Source organism: Spermophilus citellus (genome assembly GCF_964194105.1).
Source record: "Spermophilus citellus genome assembly, chromosome: 7".
Classification (NCBI taxonomy): Eukaryota; Metazoa; Chordata; class Mammalia; order Rodentia; family Sciuridae; genus Spermophilus; species Spermophilus citellus.
In genome coordinates, this window is record NC_138188.1 from 30652085 (window position 1) to 30672416 (window position 20332).

General features: G+C 35.8%; 1 protein-coding gene across 5 annotated transcripts in view; it reads right to left on the reverse strand.

The window, feature by feature from the left end:
- NPHP3 (nephrocystin 3) overlaps positions 1-20332 on the reverse strand; it is a 37864-nt gene that overhangs the window by 4166 nt on the left and 13366 nt on the right. For 2 of the 5 annotated variants that reach the window (XM_081301189.1, XM_081301190.1), the window contains 17 exons: positions 18638-18811; positions 16297-16400; positions 14995-15109; positions 14272-14415; positions 13695-13792; positions 12295-12397; positions 11678-11760; positions 10155-10293; positions 8204-8368; positions 7025-7119; positions 6354-6476; positions 4948-5137; positions 4537-4778; positions 3302-3377; positions 2445-2572; positions 1338-1578; positions 231-356 (listed from right to left, as the gene is read on the reverse strand). In XM_081301189.1, the coding sequence (XP_081157315.1) occupies positions 231-356; positions 1338-1578; positions 2445-2572; positions 3302-3377; positions 4537-4778; positions 4948-5137; positions 6354-6476; positions 7025-7119; positions 8204-8368; positions 10155-10293; positions 11678-11760; positions 12295-12397; positions 13695-13792; positions 14272-14415; positions 14995-15109; positions 16297-16400; positions 18638-18811 (2346 nt within the window). Of the gene's footprint in view, positions 1-230; positions 357-1337; positions 1579-2444; positions 2573-3301; positions 3378-4536; positions 4779-4947; positions 5138-6353; positions 6477-7024; positions 7120-8203; positions 8369-10154; positions 10294-11677; positions 11761-12294; positions 12398-13694; positions 13793-14271; positions 14416-14994; positions 15110-16296; positions 16401-18637; positions 18812-20332 lie in introns of those variants that run through there. The other 3 variants (XR_014022954.1, XR_014022955.1, XM_081301191.1) reach the window with 3 other exon arrangements.

The window sequence follows — 20332 nt, forward strand, 5'->3', positions numbered from 1 at the left end:
TCTCCAGAATTTAAAAAATAAGCCTATACTCAACTTTACACTCAGGGTTTTACACTCCGAAGGGCACCATCTTACAACTCCAATAATTTCTCAAGTATTAAAAATGGAAGCATTAAGTAGAAAAATATGACCTCAAATTTTCTTTACTTTTACTGTGCCATTAGTTCATGCTTATCTATATTTTAAACCTTAAAGGCATTCATTAATAGAGTTGAAATGTAGGAACTTACCATTTGGCAATAAAGAACTGCTAAGTTCACCAAGGCCGTTGCTACGCTAGGGTGCTTTGGGCCAAAGGATTTCTGCCGAATTTCAACAGCCAACTCATACAAAGGTACGGCTTTGTCAAGTTTCCCCTAAAAAACAAAAGTATCATCTAACAAAAATATTAAGGCAATAATACTATCTGATCAGAACTTTCTCCTCAAATACAACTGTGTTTTAAACAGTAATCCTGAGGAAAAAAGTCCCAAAAGAATTTTTCTCCAATTTTAATGGTCAAGTTTGTAGATAAGTGAAAAATCTAATATGTAAGTAAAGTTAGACTGAATATAAAACCACTGACAATTTGGAAAGCCCTTTAGGCTCATTTATTATTATTCATTGTTTATAGTGAAAGAAAATATTTTAAGTAGACCTTCTTACTGAACTTATTTAGAATTGGTATCAGAATAAAAACTCACTTCTAACCAAATCACTTCCAGATTTTTCTAATTATTTCCTTCTACTGGAAAGTTGGGCAGATATAGCAACAGTGTACCCTTATTACTAACCATCTATTCAGTGCCACCAGCACCAGCCAGGGTGCCACAAAGTCTAAAGTTTACATAACTCTACCTGTACTCATTAGAAGCCGACTTCTCTGGTGGTGTTTTGGAGAACAGATATAAAAATTTCAAACTTTGCTCCTATGATAAAGAATGGCTATGGATGTAGGTAAAGTCAAGAAAGAGTGAAATAAAAATGTTTATTTAGTCAACTATCAAGATACTTCCTGCATCCTGACATCTGGGTGGTTTGCTGTTTATGGTGTTTTATACAACAAAGATAGTAATGGTGAGATGAGATTTTAGAACTTCTGAAATGTAATCTAAGCTTCATTTAGAATAATGAATGGATCTGTATTTGGAATATGTTTTCACAAAATCAAATCAGTACTTTAATTAAGTATGAAATAATATTTTTAAATGTATAAAACAGTTCTATAGATTAAAAATTATAATTTAAAAAACTCATATAAAATAGTCTATCCGCCAGAAGACAAAATGATTTGCTGATAGTAATTGTGGCTTTATTGGTGTATTATAAAACATGTAAGAATGGCAAGGATTACTTACTGTTTTCTTATACAAGATTGCAAGGTGCTTCACTGTATACGCCAAAGAAGGGTGATCGGGAGCCAAGGCTCGTTTCCGAATATCTAAAGCTCTTTCATAAAGCTCTTCTGCTTTTTCATACTGTTTCTTTTCATTGCACAGAGCTGCCAGATTATTCAGAGACTGGGCACAGTCTGGGTGATCTGGTCCTAGAACTCGCTCCCTCATTTCTAAGGAACGCTTCAGAAACTGGTCAGCAGTTCTAGGAACAAAATCCCAAAGTGGTTTAAACAGCTTATTCTCTGGAAGTCAGAGTCCTGAGCCCTAGTGAGGTGGAAAATTGGATCATTTTTTTTTTTTTTAAATTAGATCCAAGTTAAGGCGGAGGATTCATCTCAAAAATCCTTCCTCTCCACTCTTACTCCCCATCCTCTCCAGTCCTTTGCTTCCTGATAGTTTAAGTTCATAAAATATCTGGATGATTGCCCCGTCACTTCTGCTGAAAGACAAACTCACAAATAATTTCCATAACAATTTCTTACATCTTTACAATTATTAGACCTACATCAAATAAAATATTTTGGCATTCATTCTTTCTTTTTGGAGATTATCCTAAATATTTGTTAATAGAAGAAACTTCTATGAGATGGGTTGAATATTTGTTGCATTTTTTTGGCATCCAAAGTTTTAAATTTGTTAGATGTCTGTATCATATAAAGAAGTAAAAAAAAACACAAACTTTTTTTCAGAAATTATAAATATAAGTGCCATTCAACTTTTTTATGTCCAAATAAACTAACTAATGAATAAAACTAGCAGCTGTCTACCTTCTTTGATTTGTTCTTCATTAGTTCCAAGTTTATTCTGTAAGTTCTAATGACAAATATTATACAAACTCACTTTTCATAATATATAAAATGCACTAGGGAAGCTACAGAATCTTTAGTTTGGAAGCAATGTGACACAGTAAAGAAAATTCAGTTTTAAGTGTGTGTATGTTCATAACCTAATATCATAAATGAAATCTGTCATGGTTTTATCAATTTTGCCTAGCTTTGGACTTGACAGTCAAAACAGCTTTGAATCAAAGAGACGAAATATTTTTAATATTAATACCATGGTACTTACTCCAGGTTATTTTGAAGATAGTAGAGAACACCCAGTTCATTGAGGGTCCGGGCATTATCAAGCGTGTCCTTACCTAAGGTAAGCTCTTCTAACTGTAGGGCCCGTCTGCGTAGAAGGGCAAATCCATACTGGGGCAAACACAAAAAATTAAGACACAATCACTAAGTGCCATCTTTGATTCTGAAACCACACACTGGGGTCCTAAAAAGTTCTTTCTCCTCCTTTTCTCTTTATCTGGCAATTATTTTTAATAGCACACAGAAGTAGTCTGGTGGTTATTAAGAATACATGTATTTCCACAGGGCATCACGGTCTCAAATTCATTAAAAACTATTTTCTGAAAATTATTATGAGATATTTTGGGAAAGATTATCTCAAAATGCTCCAGAAAAGATCGGAAAACAGAGCTAACCTGCAGATATTTACCAAGCCCACTGCTAAACACTCGAATATCAAGTTCTTAAAAAGGCACATAGCTTTTTACAACAAATGCACCATATTTAGATTTTATTAGCAACTCAAAAAATAAATTTTTTGTGTGTGCTCAAGGAGAAGAATTCCTTTGCATTTGAATCTAATATAAGATGCTAATTAAATTTCTTTAATCTATCATGCAAAAGAATCAAAGTAGCTTTAAATTTCAACTTCCAAAGTCTAGCCTTCAATTGAAGCTTCCACTTTAAAATTCTATTGAGCTGTTATATTTAAATAAGTTAAAAAATTTAAAAAAAAGTTAAGAGCTTTTCTGGAAATCCTTTTAAAATCTGAAACTCTTAAAATGTGAGGTTTATGCACTTATGATATTCAGAGATCTTTTCCTTTGGTTCAAAATACAACGTAAAGAAATCTCTTATTACCAAGTTGCCTTTTCTCCTTGTAGCTTTCTGACGAATCTTAAAGGATTTTTTCCTAAAATGTTCAGCTTGTTCATATCTTTAAAAAGAAAAAAGTATGGTAAGTTCAAAGACGTATACTCAAAGTATTCTATTTCAGTGAAATGAAAGCACTCCTTAGATAGTGTGAGACCTTTTTGGGAAATTAAATATAACAACATTCTAGTGATAGTCATATTTAGTTAGGGCAACCTTTTTAATAAAAAGCCAAAATAACACCTTTTTCTGCACAGGCTATTTTTTGGTTAAATATAAATAAAATTCACATAGATTTGGGTGAATATTACTTGTAGAAGTGAAAAGAAAATCTTCCAATATGTTTCACATATCATGGAGCAACAGAATTAATTTCTGATAGAGGAAGAGATGTCACTCTGGGTGCCTAATTGATAGGAAAGTTTTCTTTTCTTTCTTTCTTTTTTTTTTTTTGGTCAGTTCTGGGAATTGCACCCTGGGATGCCCTACCACTGAACTACATTCCAGCCCTTTTTATTAATTATTTAAATTTTGAGACAGGGTCTTGCTAATAAGCTGCTGAGGCTGGCCTTGAACTTGCCATCCTCCTGCCTTACCCTTTGGAGTTGCTGAAATAACAAGCTTGTGCCACTGTACCTGGCTGAAAGCTTTTACAAATCTTTGTTTTTGTTTTCCCAGTGCTAGAGATGGAATGATGGTCCTCACATAGCCTAGGCAAGCACTTTTCCACTGAGTTCTACCCCAAGCCCTGAAACCTCTTGCAAACTTTTTTAATAAAGGGTTTGACAGTGTTTTAGGCTTAGTGGGTCCCTGGTCTCTGTTGCAACTAAGGAATTCTGCCACTGAAGAATGAAAAACATAGAGATAATATGTAAATGAAAAATGTGGCTGCATTCCAATTCCAATAAACCTTATTCACAAAACTGGACTTGGGCTGTGGTCAACAGTTTCTGCCCCTGAGTTAGCAATGCACTCAAAGAGCGTAAATCCAGGATTTGAACCCAAGATCATACTCCAAAGCCCATGCTTTATCTTTCATACATCTTCAAATAGAGATGAACCTGTAGTTCTAAGCTTCTCTGTCTACCCCATGATGTTCCAGACCAAGAAATATTATTTGACATGACACACACAGGATAAGGAAATGTACACAGCAAAGCGGACCACGTAAGTACATTAAAACACTGTAGTTCTCTTTATGACATCAGAGAACTAGATCTTACTTGTTTTGCTTCTGGTACAAAGTTGCAAGTGCCTCCAGTTCACGAGCAGTGTGAGGATGATCTGCACCATAAGCATTTTCTGAGATTTCCAAAGCCTGTTTATACAATTGCTCTGCATTGCCAAACTTCTTCCATTGCACGTACACACTTGCCAGTTGGTGGAGGGACTGGGCTACTCTTGGGTGATCCGGATCTAAAGCTGTCTCTCGAATTTCCAGAGACCTCTGCAAAGGCACCACAGCCTGGGGAGAAAGGTGAGAGGCTCATGTTGGTGAGGGAAAGGCTGCTAGACAGAGCTGTCACCTGATTCATGGTTAAAGAGCTCAGCACCACAGGGAAAACTGCTTCACCTCCTCGGAAGGAGAGAGTGAACATGAAAACTGCCCACGTCTGACTTCCTGGGGAGGTTACCTGACTGAGAAGGCCAAGATCCTTGAGAAATCGCCCCAGGGTTTCATAGAGATCTGCAAGGCAAATCATGTTCTCCTCTCCTTCGCAGTTTTTCTCGTATTGCTTCAACGAGTCAAAGTATTCTGTTGCCATTGCGCTTTTGTCTTTGCCAACAAACTGCCAGTAACTCAGCAACTCAGCAAAATGTCCTCTGTTCCAACAAATAACAGGGATTTAATGAAAAAGCAACCTTAAAAGTCCCCTCTAGAGTGAAAAATACCAGAATTCATGCCACACTTCTGACAATTCACAAGCACAGTGTAGTGAGGTCAGATCTGTCTGCAGGTGTGTGCTCTTGAGCAGGCTGGCTGACCTTTCACGTCCCATTCTCTCACTACCTGCCTTGGCTGTTGCCCTAAGGACATGACTGGCACTCTATGGTGTTGGCTGTCATCATGAATTCATCATGGTTACTCACCAAGGGAAATTTATTTGGATTTCTTTTAGACATTTTATGTTATGCAGTCAACTGAATTCACTCCAAAAATTATTTTAAATGGTGAAAATTGGAACAGAAGAAACTAACAAAACCATTAAGCAAACTGCCACAGAGTATCCACTTTGTATTTTTGTCAAGCTACTGAGTGATAAATATAGTCTTATTCATTTTCAGATATTCAGAAAAATGGGAGAGCTGGAGAGCTAAGGAACGAATCTGATTTCAAGAGAACTATGAGAAGTGGGCATGCAGATTAACAAAGCAATTTAAGAGAGCTCACTCAGGAGCAAAACAAATTATGCTATTTTATGAAAACGTTTTACATTTCTAAGTGAAGTAGAAAAACCTTTGTGAGGCTTATAAGTCAGAACTCTGGCTCATAAAAAGGTAGTTATATCACTGACCAACTCAAACATATCAAAAGAAACAAGCAGGATACACTTCTGAATAAATTCAACACAAGTTAGATGTGAGTTGGGGCCAGGTCTGGTTTGAAGACCACACCTTTGAGATACCTGAAGGGCCTGAGAAGGACACATCTTGAATGACTTCTCTGGGTGATGTAAATAATATTAAGAATAAGATACAAAATTGTCCCATGATCCTTCCAGACCTGATTTTCCAAATACTAAAGTGTTTCCCTCCCAAAGAAAGCAGATCTCACAGCAATCTGCAAACTGTCTCAAATTTTCTCCCATGCTATTTGTTTTTCAGGTACCACTGAAACTGGACTGATTTTTATTGACTGATTTTTGGTGCTAGGGATGGAACCCAGAGCCTTGTGCATGCCAGGCAAGCACTTTACCGCTGAGCCACCTCCCCAGTCCACAGACTGATTTTTAAATTTAAAATGCCTTTTTTTTCTTTGTTAAATGGAAGGACTGTTTAAATCTATCCTTCTAGGAGAGATGTTCTAGAAGCTTCTCACCTTTTGTAAAGGTTCTGAGACACGAAGAGGTTGAGGAGGCAACCATGCAGCTTCTGTTTACTTCCCTGCTGCTGCAAAAGCCAAGGGAGCTCATCTGCACTCCTCCAGGTCACTCTGTCCTGGCTGTCGGGAGAGAGGAGACAACGCTGGACAACAGCTTTCACAAGGAGAGTGCTTCAAAAGGCTTCGGGAAAATGTTCAAGGAAGAAAAATACATTAAACATCTATCCCTAAGTATGGCCTAATCCTGAGACTGGTCAAATTCAGAAACTTCACCAACATAATTATGCAAACAAACATGAGGTATTCAGGACCATCCACCAAATTCTTCCTTGGACCTCTAGGGGGAAGGAGATAAAACATCATTGAAAGGCATTAAGAGAAGTCAAAACCCCAAGTCTATAAAACCCTATATTCTAAAGGTATTTTCCTAAAACTGAACTATTTTTAAAAACCTTCAATAGACTCGAATATACACAGAGAGATACATACACATGTATTTTAAATAATGAATGTGATATTAAAAGATCTCCTTACAAGATCATCTTTTATTCTTTTTGCAATAACTACATTTTTATACTTGAAGTTATATGCTAAGAAAGAGAAATAAGGACACAAAGAAAGAGTGTGTTGCCAAAGTTACAAAACAACAATATGGACATTCATAATACCTTAGCTGTGAGGTGAAAAAGCTAATTAGCTTTTGCCTATATGAAGAAATGGTAGCAGGACCGTCCATGTACTCCAGTCTCACTGTTTCCCAAGCCTAGGCAGAAAATGCTGCATTTTAAGTTAAGTAACTATATATCTAATAATTAATTTGTAAAAGGAATATACTTTTATCATTGTATAATAGAAATGGCATTAGAATATTTTTAAATTCAGGATACATTTATGTGACAAATTTAGAGTAAAAATTCCTGTACAACTATTTAAGAATTCCAAACAATTTAGTTCAAACTTTTAGTTAATATCTTAAAAATCCCAAAAAAGTGGAGTGAAAAGTTACTAAAAAGAGTTAAATTATATTCAAGGGATACATAATAAAGGAGAAAGGCTCTGAAATTACAAACATTTCACATCTATAAATATAGTACATTCAGAAGAAAGACTTCATTTGCATTTTCACACATATACAAATCAGGCGTGGCACTGCATATTGATAAGAATATGAATCCATAGTTCCTAAAGATTTACTATGATGTGCTAGACATCAAATCTACCACCTCTCAAGGACCAAGGACCATCTAACTTCTCCTTATAACCCTGTGATAAAGTGGAAGTCTTCCAAGGGCTTAGGACTTGCCCAGAGTCAGACAGCCACTAAGCCTTGAAGAGCTGGGTTAGGTAGGGAGTCTGACTCTGAGCCCCAGCTCGTGACACATATATAACCATACCAGCAATTCAACAAAATACAAAATTGAAAAAAAAAAAAACCTTTTTTCATTTCCAGAAATAAACCTCCTTTTTGTTTTGTTTTCATTTTTGGTCTTTTGTGACTTGTTTTCTTTCTTTCGAGTTTAAAAATTTTTATTTTTATCATGGTTAAAAACACTTAACGTGAGATCTAGCCTCTTAATAAATTTTTAAGTGTATAATACAGTGTCATCAACTTTATGGACAATATTATACAGGGAATCTCTAGAAATGAATGCGTCTTGAGATATGACCCTTCAAAATAAGAGTTGCCTCATAATAGTAGATAATTTTTAACCTAAAGTCATTGCAAAAAAATAATTTTATTTTATAACTGAAACATCAAACTAACCCAGTATAATATAAAATAGAGCGACATATTGACATTTATGAGTAAAAAAATCCTATTAAAAGATGTTTTAAATAACACTTACTTGGAGATGTTGAAACCTGAGCAAGCCACAACCATATGTCAACAAACACATTTTGTGTAAACTGTGAATAAGGGAGGTCAAGACAGCCCAGGACATCTCAGGATAGAGTTCCATCAATTCTGATTCACTCACGCCATTGTGACTAACATTGACAAGGCAGAGAATCTAGATAGAAAAACAAACAATAATCACAAAGCTCCTTTATAAGTAACTAACAGTCATTACATTTTCTCTAATTCCTGGAAGCTTATTAACATTTCATCCATACTTACAAATGATTTAATAAATCAAGAAGCGGAGTTCTTACAATAAAATATGCTGCCCAAAAGGCATTAATTAAGGACAAGGTAGTATATAAATATAAAGATGTATAAAATCTGGCATCCAAAGATCACACATATATAGAAAAAAGTTAGTGAAAATTGGAAGTGCATGAAATAGATTATTATTTTAATGACATTATTATTCTAATGACAGAATTCCAATTTGAGAAGACAGCAGGAAAAATAACCCGGCTCCTACAAATGCCTATGAACATCAGACAATATATAATAGGAAACCAAATCAGAGGGACAGGTGCTGAGATGCTGCCCTGGAGGAAGGGAGATAGAAGCAGTCCCAGTGACTTAGAGCTTCGGGGTCACACCACCCTGGGGTGTGACAAGGAATGGGAACTAGAATGCCTATCAATTCTAGGACTTACTGTCTGTGTGAAAGGATACAAGAGGAAAATATGAGACATGGAAAGAATACAAGGAAGCTCATTGGTAAAATGAGAAGTCAAAACCCCAGGAGCCACCAGGCTGGGAAATTCACACACACAAAAAATGGATCTAGTTTTGAATTATAAGAGCTCAGCAAGGTGGTTAGATATAAAATAAATTTCCAAAAAAATCAAAATTGAATGTATTAACCAACAGTAAAATACTATTTTAATTATAAAGTATTTATAAACAAAAACTTAATAGATTTGTAGGTTCTTTAGGCAGAGGAAGATAAAACATTGAAAGGCATTAAAGAAGATGACTAAATAATGGAGAGTCATCTTTCCATCCAAGGGAAGACTTTTATAATCATATCCTCTACATTCAATGCCATTCTAGTTAACATACCAAAATGAGTTTCCATGGAGTCAATTCTAAAAATATATAACAGCAAATTAGCTAAGACCATTGTAAAGAAGAATAACAAAAGGGAATTTACCCAACCAAGTATCAAAGCTTAAAGTTCTAATAATTAAGACAGTGTTGTAATGGCAAAGAATAGGCAAATATGGCCCAGAAGAGCCTAGAAACAGATTGACATTCATACATGAGCTTGATTTTTGTCAGGGAGTATTCCTAATCAGCAGAAAAGATGTACTAGTTAGCCATGCCTATGACAAAAGATTAAAAAATAACTCACACAATAAACAAAAATAAATCCACATGAGATAAGGATTTATACAAGAACTATAAAAACCTTTTCAAGGAAATTACACACACACACATGCTTTAATAACAGCAAAGCATTTTTTAAAAAAAGATACAAAAAGCCTAAATAAACCATAATGGAAACTGTTGGTAAATTAGATTTTATCAAAATAAAACTTTCAATGAATAACATCCTAAAGTTGAAAGACAAAAGACACTAATAGGAAAAAGGCATTTATTTAGAACTCCTACAGACCAATAAGAGAATGACCAAAAAATAAAATACTAAAACATTGGTAAAGTACAGGAACTGGAAATTCATATAAGAAGAAAGAAGGATAATAAATAAATGTGAAAAGATGAGAAACCCCAAAGATAATCAGGGAAATACAAATTTTCAGCAAGCCTGCGTGGCTGCCAACATTCCTATGTATATGCTTAAAACATATGTAAGTACAAATCAGAAAAGAATTATCTACTTCAATTCGATTATAAATAAGACCAACTAGCCTTCTTTTTCCAAGCTGACCACACTCTACCTGTCTCATTAGCTCTTTGTCCGTGTCATCTGTCATGGACTCCTTGATGGAGCGCAGAACCAGCCTGTACAACGAAACAGTGTCCTGGCACTGGAGACACTCATGAAGGATCTTATCTACACCACCTGCTCTCCCAGCACTGTTGGAACGGAGAAGAGATTTTATTCCTCACAGACAGTCAACATCTGTGAAAAATCTAGGGTGAAGACAATGGGACCTCTATTTTTTTTTTTGTACTATAACTGATAACAGGAACTGAATAAAATACAATACAGGAAAATGCTAATTTTATGAAGCTACTAGAATCACCAAGTTTATTTTAGCATACCACTTAATTCAATCCAGTAGACATAGGCTGAGACTCCCTACATTTCAAGAAATTTCTATACGCTGTGCAACATAAAACTGAATAAGACATGGTTCTTATTGTCCATAAACTACCTACATACAAGATGCAGGGAAGGAAACGAAAGTACTGTTAGTAAGTTAGCCATGCAAATGAAATTTATGTAGATCCATAATTTTTAAAACATCAGGCTAATAAACTGAGGAAAATCAGTAAAGAGAGGGGTTTGTTTTAAAATACCAATAATTCTTTTTCAAAAATGAAGATGTATGAAGGAGAGAAAAACATGGTCCCTAGTTCATGTTGAAGTATATTCTAATAAATACCATGAGATCTGTGTGAGAAGACTTATACTCTGAACTGCACTCACTGTACTGCTGATGTTCATGGAAGCAGATTTCCTGCTGCACTTGAACCATGGGAAGGACGGTGGAAATGTCATGCATGATTTAAAGCTTCAGAAGATTTTTTTTTTCATTCAGATTTAGTGCTTAAGATGAGAATGTGGAATTAAGAGACAAGAGTACTAGATTCAGTGTTTGAAAATAAGAGTTGTGCTAGAATTATGATATATTGTGATGAATGCCAAAAAAGTTATTTTTTAAAAAATCTCTGGCCGAGGACAGATAATGTAGAGGCTATCCTGAAGAAGAAACAAAAGTAGTAAAATGTTCTAATGGTTACCTACAAGCAGATTCCTAATGGACACTAGAACAGAAAAACTACTGTATGACAACATGTTTATCAGGATTTGAGAACCAAGACAATAAAAATTCCTGCCTGCATACTGACCTCCTGATATTCCAGGAAACCTGAAACAATTCTTATATCTCAGACGTCTGCACCACTTTCCCAAAGCTAGGGGCCTCTGCAGGTGGCACAGAGCACTGATGGGTGGCTCTAAATGAGGGTGAAGAGGGCCTTCTTTTTGCAATCCAGTGGGGAAAGGGTTAGGGTGATAACAATTAGATAAATCTATCATCGAGTTCCCATAATTCACAGGCTATTCAATCTTCAGCAGTCAGCCACATTGTGTCACAGAGGGTTAGTGTCACCATTAGAATAAGCAGAAATCTGGCCCAGGAAATTGTTTAAGGAGCAGCCATCAGTTCACAGAGTGAGGAAATGCTCTGCAGCAAACACAAAACACACAGACTGGGACACGGCCACCACTTACCGTGCCATCATTTTGCCAAAAAGGGTGATGTAAAGGGCATTGCAAGTTGTAGCAGAACGACAATGTCGTTCTAGTTTCTTCTCCTGCACCAGTTTTCCCCAAAAAACAAAACAAAAATACAGTAATCACCCTGGAATTCATCGGTCATCACTACTGAGCAGGTATCCCAGCAGAAATAACACTTTTCTGCCATCTCCTTGGGGACATCACTGCAGGCAGCAGAGGATCCCTGGCCACGGTCAGGACGTAGCCAATGTGAAAACATGATTTTGCTTTTCAAATACTTGCTTAATATTATACAGTACTCCTTAAGACCAGAATCTTTTCATCACTTTTTATCTGTCATTAAAGAATCAAGGCATTTACCAAATAATTGCTAGATTTCAATTCTCTATAAAAATGAGCCCCGATATTGATTTTTTTCTAAATTTTTCTTCTTAGTTATAGATGGACACAATACCTTTGTTTTATTTATTTACTTTTATCACACTTGCTAGGCAAGCACTGTTCCACTGATACAAACCTCTCCCCATATTAAATTTTAAGTCTCATATAAGATATTTTTTATAGGAAGGCTGAAACAGAATGAAAACAGTATCAAAATTAAAAATACATACCTGCTCTTTGCTCAGTTTAATGTCTACAGAGTGGCATTCTGCAATTATAATAGATTTTGCATCTTTTGGATTTAAAGGATCAAGATGAAGTGTAGGCCACAACCTTTGGTTTAAAGAAAAGTAAAATTCAAATCATTCAACAAGAACAGTAATCTACCCACAGTACAATTAAAAACCATGAAGGAAATTGATCTTTTTATTCTGCTTTTATAAAATAAGTGAAGTTAATCTCTGTTAATCACATCAAGGAAAACTATTACTTTGATTTATTCTAACATGTATATCATTACAGCAATTAATCACCACAGAGTGCTATACATGGTATATATATTAGACAACTAAGTGGTAAAACATTTCTAGTTCTATGTTCTGTGCCTTTGGTAAAACTAAGCAGAGGCATCAGTACTTTTGGGAGCAGTACAAGACACAGTCTTTGTCCACAAGTACTTATAAAGTGACTGGAATTTAAGTGCTACAATATTCACTTTCAATATGGTAGCAAAAATTGTTTTTTGGGTGTGAGAAAAATCTCATTGTTTTGTACAAAGCACAAATACATACACATATCTGCTTATATATAAAAACTGATAATATATGTGTAATACACAGTATTTTCTTACGAAGCAGAGATTAGAAAAAAAATTTCTATGAGAATTCTTAGGGGGGAAAATAGGTTGAGAAACACTACTCCACACAATTCAATCTCTGTGTCATTTGTTTTTTAGGGCTGCTAAAGCCAGCTTGCATTTCCAGATAACAGGAGTCTAGACTACTATTGCTGGTCTGCTCCCCAGTTTTTCCTTTCCCCTAAATTAAACTGCCTTCTAGACATCATTACTTGGATCTACAAGTGGTAACTCAAACTAGCTGTGTCCAACAACTGAATTCAATGCCTTTCCTCCACAAACTTGCCTGTACTTTGTGTTTTCTGTTTTAGTTCATAAAATCGCCATCAATTGATATGTGTGTGTGTGTGTGTGTGTGTGTGTGTGTGTGTATGTGTGTGTGTAGTGCTGGGGATTAAACCCAGGTGTACCATACAACTGAGCTACATCCTCAGCCCTTTTTGATTTTTGAGACAGTCTCTCTAAATTGCTGAGGCTGGCCTTGAACACCTCCTGACTCAGCCTCCGGAGTCATTGGGATTATAATTGAACCACCAGGTTCAGCTGTTTAATTTCTTGAATAAGAAATTTACAGTCACCAAGTTTTCTCCTTTCCCCTTACATCCCAAATCTCACCTCCCTCCAAACCCTATAAATAGGATCTTTGTCTTTTTCCTGAACTCATCCTGCCATTTACATAAAAATCATGAAAAACACAAATACATATCAAAAATCATTCCTTGTTTGCCCTTAAAACATTTCACTTAATCTGAAAAACTAAAGGTAGCATCATACCTCCACGCTGCAGGGCAAGTTTCCACGTTCACAGAAACTATGACTCTTACGTTCACTGGCAGTGGGTCTATCAGCCATTTCATGTGTTTCTCAACTTGCTTAAAAATACAAAAACAAGATTCAATCTATTAACCAAGAGATTTCAAACAATCCAATAACTCCCCCAATATAGTGCAATTCTCACTAAGTTTCTCTTATTATTAAGGACAAAAGTCTTATATTTGGACGATTTAAGATTTTTTTTTAAAGAACAAGTGGCAGGATACTATTATCACTGATCTGAATTTTGGACACTTAAGGAAATGTCAAGGCCCTGAAAATATGGTAAAACAAACAGTTTTTGCTAATTATTTAAATTCAGTTGGTCCTTCCCAATAAGATAGTAGTGTCTATTGGCACTCATACTTTTATTTATTTATTTTTAAATTCAAGTGCTTTCTTCCTAGAAATGAAGCAGGAATAAAAGGAACAGCATTATTTTCATATCACAAACACAGAATTTAAACACTGGCTTGGGCCATCACGGGTATTTTTGTCTTTAAGCTCATATCACTAGGTAACAAAGTGAAAACAGTACCTGAACTTGATCTATGGAATCAATAACGATGATGATGCTTCCCTGATGACGAGCGGAGAGTTTCTCTAGCCAACGTGGAAATTCTTCCAGGAGCTTAGCGGGATCCAAAGTTAGCGCTGACACAGACCAAGAGTGCTGCATCAACTACAGGACGAAGACAGGCACAAACGAGGTGTTCACACCGATCCTAGCTGGTGGAAATGCTCTTGTGCCGTCCCTACTTTTCATATCACAACTGAGTCACCAAGAGGACCTGATTAAATACTATTTTTAACCTTGGACAAAACCAAAACTGGCTCCAGGTATCCCTTATCAGAAGAACTTGGCATCAGAAGTGCATCAGATTTCAGTTTTTTTCAGATTTTGGAACATTTACATATGCACAGTGACATTTACATATCTTAGGAATGGGACCCATGTCTAAAGACAAACGTGTTTCTGTTTTATATATACTTTCTACACACAGCCCAAAGGGGGTTCTGTACAAATTTTTAGTGCATCTGTTTTGTGACTGTGACCATTGGTCACATGAGGTCAGGTGTGGAATTTTCCACTGACGGTGTCATGTTGGTGCTCAAAAAGCATCCAATTTTGGTGTTTCAGATTTCAGATTAGGAATGCTCAAATTGTAATGCTGAAAAGTTATTTATCATCATCTCCTTAGTCCTGATGATTTCTGAATCTAAATACTATTTTGAGAATTCCAAAGGTGGCATGCTATACCTTTAGCGTTAGGCGTTTAATAATCAAGGAGGACTCTGAACTGGTGGACATGGGCCTCCCCACAAAATGAGAAAGGATCAGCGTGTTCGGGGAATTCTTCTGCTGCAATTGAATCCTGAAAGAAAAACAGGACTGTTACAAAACTGACCAGAGCCTCTGCTTCAACAAAAGAAGAATTCACAGCAAACTAGACATTAAATGCTGACTATCAGCAATCGCATGGTTAGTCACTTGTACATAAACACATAGCATTCTTGATTTTACTTCATTTTTACAAAATTTTAAATATAATTGAAAAAATTATTGATTCATTTTAGTCACAAATTGATATTTACATTAGAGGTTAAGGTATTAGTAAAGGAAGCATTAAAATAGTTTACTTTGAAGGTTAGTAAAGTAACAATTTTTAATTAAAATATGCTATTTGAGGAAAATTTATTAGGTACAAAAATACTATATTTCAAAGATACCTTTAAATAATAGAGCAATAAACAAGAATCAACCATACGCTAACTCTTCAATGTAAATAATTATGAATAAAAGAAAATAATCTTAATACTTGTTTAAAAATAATACAATGAAATTTAGAAGCTTATTAGTTTATATGAACCTTTGTCTATAACTTGAAGACTAAACTGCATTCACAGTAAAGGTTATCCTTAGTTTTGATGCTTTTTTAGAATTCATCTTGCTTTTAATAGTTTGTCTTCAAAAGACTGGATATTTATCCCAGGGGTACTTTGCCACTGAGCTCCATTTCCAGCCCTTTTTAAAGAAATTTTGTGATGGGGTTTCACCTAGTTGTGCAGGGCCTTGCTAAGTTGCCAAAGCTGGTCTTGAACTTGAGATCCTCTTGCATTAGCCTCCTGAGCTGCTAGAATTACAGGCATGACCCACTGCACCTGGCTATAGACTTAGTCTTCACTCAAATATTTTCAAGTCCTATGGAACTTTTAAGATGAAGCCAATAACTGAAAAATAAAGATGTATCCCTCTTTAATTTACCTAGTTCCCCGCCATACTGACACACCTTACTCCTGTACTCCTTTATCTCTCACCCATGTAATTTGTGTTCACAATCACGAATGCTCACACTTCCTAATTGTTTTTCATTCTGTATTTTCTCTCTGACATCCAAATTCTCTACACTGCATAAAGCTATCAATTCACTCCTCTGTGCTTTGTTAGTGGTTAGTATTGGCCATGCGGCAAGGCAGACATGCAGTGCGTTCTGTTGAAGGACCTCTGTAATTCAAGTGATGAGGACAAGTACGATTTAACTTTAGGGAGCAGAGATCATACCACTTTGATAAAAGAAGGGACTTTCCAGAACCTGGTCCTCCAGACACCAGAAGGGGTGGAATCGGGGCTGGTGCTGCCACCAGATCATTGAGGCGTTGGTAATACTAGAAACAATAATGAATTTAAATTGTGAGGAAGTGCATGCCTCTGAGAATTCCAGTCAACTTCTGATTATCAATGAAAATACTGGAACAAGCTGCATCAGAAAACTCCACTGTCAGTTGAGGCACCCTCATAATGGCTTATTTTTATTCCCAAAATACACTTAAAGTAGCAAACTAAGAATGGGCCCCAATTTCTCCTCCCATAATGTTGCTGTTAATTGATGAGTGAAGGACACCACTTCAATCCATGTGGGTTTTGCAATTCAGATGCTTTGCAGAACACTGCAGGGAGGTCACTCTGTTACACTGGATCCCTGAACCATACAAGGTACCACAGAAGGCCTTGAAGGCCCGTCAGGCATGTTGGATCTCTTCATCATAAAAATCAACACCTGCTTTACAGGATAACCATCTCTTATCTTAAATAGTTGGTACCAGCAATGTCCTGGAGACCTTCTTAGTTTCCAGGGACTGGTTGGGAATAGCTCTAAACAAGAGCAGGTTTCTTCTGGGGCCTTTTGAGTCTCCTAATTTGCCCCAGGGAGTCAGGTTAGCGTAGGATGCTACAGAGCTTTCTGAAATTGAGTTTCTCTCAGACACTCAAAACTGGTTCAGAGCTTAAAGGATGCATTCAGCAAACCAAATTATTACAGTACTTATCAAAGTTCTTGGGGAGTTTCCAAAGTTATCTTAGGGTTTGGATGTTCATTAAGTGGCCTAAATGATAGCTGATGAAAATGTTTAAAAATCTGCAATAAGAGCATATGGCTTTAGGCTACAAAGTTTCTCTAGGAACTACAAGAAAGGATTACTTGGAATAGCTTTACAATTAATTTTTCTGCTTGTCTATCTAGATATAGAATACATTGAATCAAATAATTCTGCTAGTAATGATGCATCTGAAGGAAGAAAGGACTTCATAGATTTACTATCTCATAAATCCTAACCACTTGGCTAAGGTTCCACAGAAAGCTCAATTATAGAGCCATGGTTCTCAAGTTAAGATCTTTGTTGAACAAGAAAAAACAAAGGATTTGGAGCCAGAAGACCCAGGTTCAAATCCCAGATCTGCAATCTACTCCCTGTGCACTCTTGGTCAAACCATAATCAGAACCTCAGTTTGTATATAATTAACAACAGCGGTACCTGTCTTATAAAATATTAATTTAACATTTGTCTTATGCCTGGTACTATGCTAAATGCTTTATGGGCATCATCTGGCTTAATACATTACAACAGCCCAATGAAGTAGATACTAGTAGTTATTCTCATTGTACAGACAAATCATGTCTAGTGTGATCAGGTGATTGACCAAATAAATTCCAGTTAGGAAATGATGGAACAGGACATAAATACAGATAGTAAAAATTTAAAGAAGATAATGCTAAGTGAAGTTAGCCAATGCCCCCTAAAACAAATGCCGAATGTTTTCTCTGATATAAGGAGGCTGATTCATCGTGGGGTAGGGAGGGGGAGCATGGGAGGAATAGACGAACTCTAGATAGGGCAGAGGGGTGGGAGGGGAAGAGAGGGAACATGGGGTTAGAAATGATGGTGGAATGTGATGGACATTATTATCCAAAGTACATGTATAAACACATGAATTGGTGTGAATATACTTTGTATACAACCAGAGATATGAAAAATTGTGCTCTATATGTGTAATAAGAATTGTAATGCATTCCTGTCATATATAAATAAAAAATAATAAAAATACTGATGTTAATATGAGCTTCCATCATATTCTTTAACATATTATTCTTACATTAATTTTAAATATTAAGTATTTTTTAACTTAGACACCTTTGTTTGTACATATCAAGTTCTATTAATTTTTTAGGTATTTAGGATGCTGATTAGACCACTAAAGGACTGATCTACCTATTGCATGAACAACTTCACTCTGCTTTCTGAATGTCTGATACTCTCATTCCTTTAAATTGGAAGAATAGCCTTACTATTCTAATCAAGTTTCCTAGCTATGCTATACCCAGCCCAGGTGAGTTGTAGATGGTGATACCATGAACTCATAAATTCTAATATATAACCAGAATTGCTTGGTGCTTATAAGTTTATCTGAATCTCACACATCTTTCAAATCTCAATATGGATAATCACGCTATGACAGCAGACTAGTAACCAATCACAGACCTTGATTATATTTAGATGAAATACAATTATAACACAGCCTTTTAGTGGTGACTAATCTTTGCTGGAACAATACTCCAAATGCTTACTTTCTCAAATCCTAACTCATGGGCTGAATTAGAAGCCTGCTGAAAGGTTTCCATTTGCTCTTGTTCATCGTGTATGTCCCACAGAACATCCCCAAAATCATCTTCTTCTGGAAGGGAATCATCACTTCCCAAATCCTTAGTCTCCAGGTCTGTGTTCTCAAAGCCCAGTATATCCTGAACACAAGGAACAAGCACACAGAAACAAAGGAGAAAATGAATGAGAGGCAAAGACCTTGCAGCAGGAGTGAGCACACAGGCCCCAAGTGGGCTTAAGCTACCGAGGAGGGATGTCCAAACCTATGGCTTTAATATAATACCTGCGAGCATAAAGTTATAACCATAAATGATAATTTAAAAATAAGGAAGACAAATAAAAATATTAAAATAACAAAAACAAAGATCTCTTCTACCTAAAAATAAAGCTAGAGGGGATATTGGACTCTGATGAAATTTGCTTTCTGAAAAATGCTACATGGGATCTGTGGTTATATCTGCTAGTGAACAATTTTTAAGGTTGTGCTATCACTTAAGAAATATGCCATAAACATTTAATTACTGCCAGCTGCAGTAGTGCACACCTGTAATTTCAGTGGCTTGGGAGGCTGAGGCAGGAGGATTGGGAGATCAAAGCCAGCCTCAGCAAAAGTGAGGTATTAAGCAACTCAGTGAGATCCTGTCTCTAAATAAAATACAATATAGGGCTTGGGATGTGGCTCAGTGGTTGAATGTCCCTGAGTACCTCTCTCCCCCAAATTTAATTACCTAGATGGAGTTTTTTATATCAAATATCTATGCTGTCATATCTTTATATTAGATCACTGAAAACATATTGTTCTTCAATCATTAAAGATAGTAAATATGGCCAGGTTCATTTTACTCAATTCATTTTTTTCATCTGTCCTAAAATTTGCAAGATTGTTGAAAATATAAAAATTTATAATGACAATCTTTATATTAGATAACATCACTTTTTCTCTGATAATAAATTTTCATATCTGTAAAGCAAATTAATTAGAAAAGGTATTCTAACCCCTTACTTCTCAAATAGACTCTCTAGTTCCCTGGAGGTGTCTAGAGGGACGGGTAACTACACACTAAACATGGTACATCTTCCTCTTGTGTTCATTTTACTTGAAGATGGGGCATCTTTTATTATATAATTATTGGTATTTTGTTAATAAGTAATTTTGACAATATTTTTAATATTAAAAATAAACAGGTATACTATCAAACAGACTATATAAGGTAAATATATTTTTAAGATAATACATGAAATTTCATAAAAACCTTAAGCTCCAGACACCTCTCTGGTCCATGTTCTCAGCTTCCTTAAGGGATACTTGAACCTCTCTCTGCTGTTAGGGATAATGTGGTGGGAAAATTTGAGGACTTTTCTAATATGTAAAAATCCAAAGTGCACACAGAATCTAAGGAGCCTCTCTATTGAGTAAAATGCACATTTTACTTCAAACATCTATTTAATTTATTTATTTATTTGGTACTGGGGATCTAACCAAAGGGTGCTTTACCACTGAGCTACATCCCCAGCCCTTTTATTTATTTATTTTTTAAATTTTGAGACAGGGTCTCAGTAAGTTACTGAGGCTGACTTCGAACTTACAATCTTCCTATTTCAGACTCCCAAATCTCTGGGATTACAGGTTTGTGCCACTCTGCCCATCTCAAATATCTACT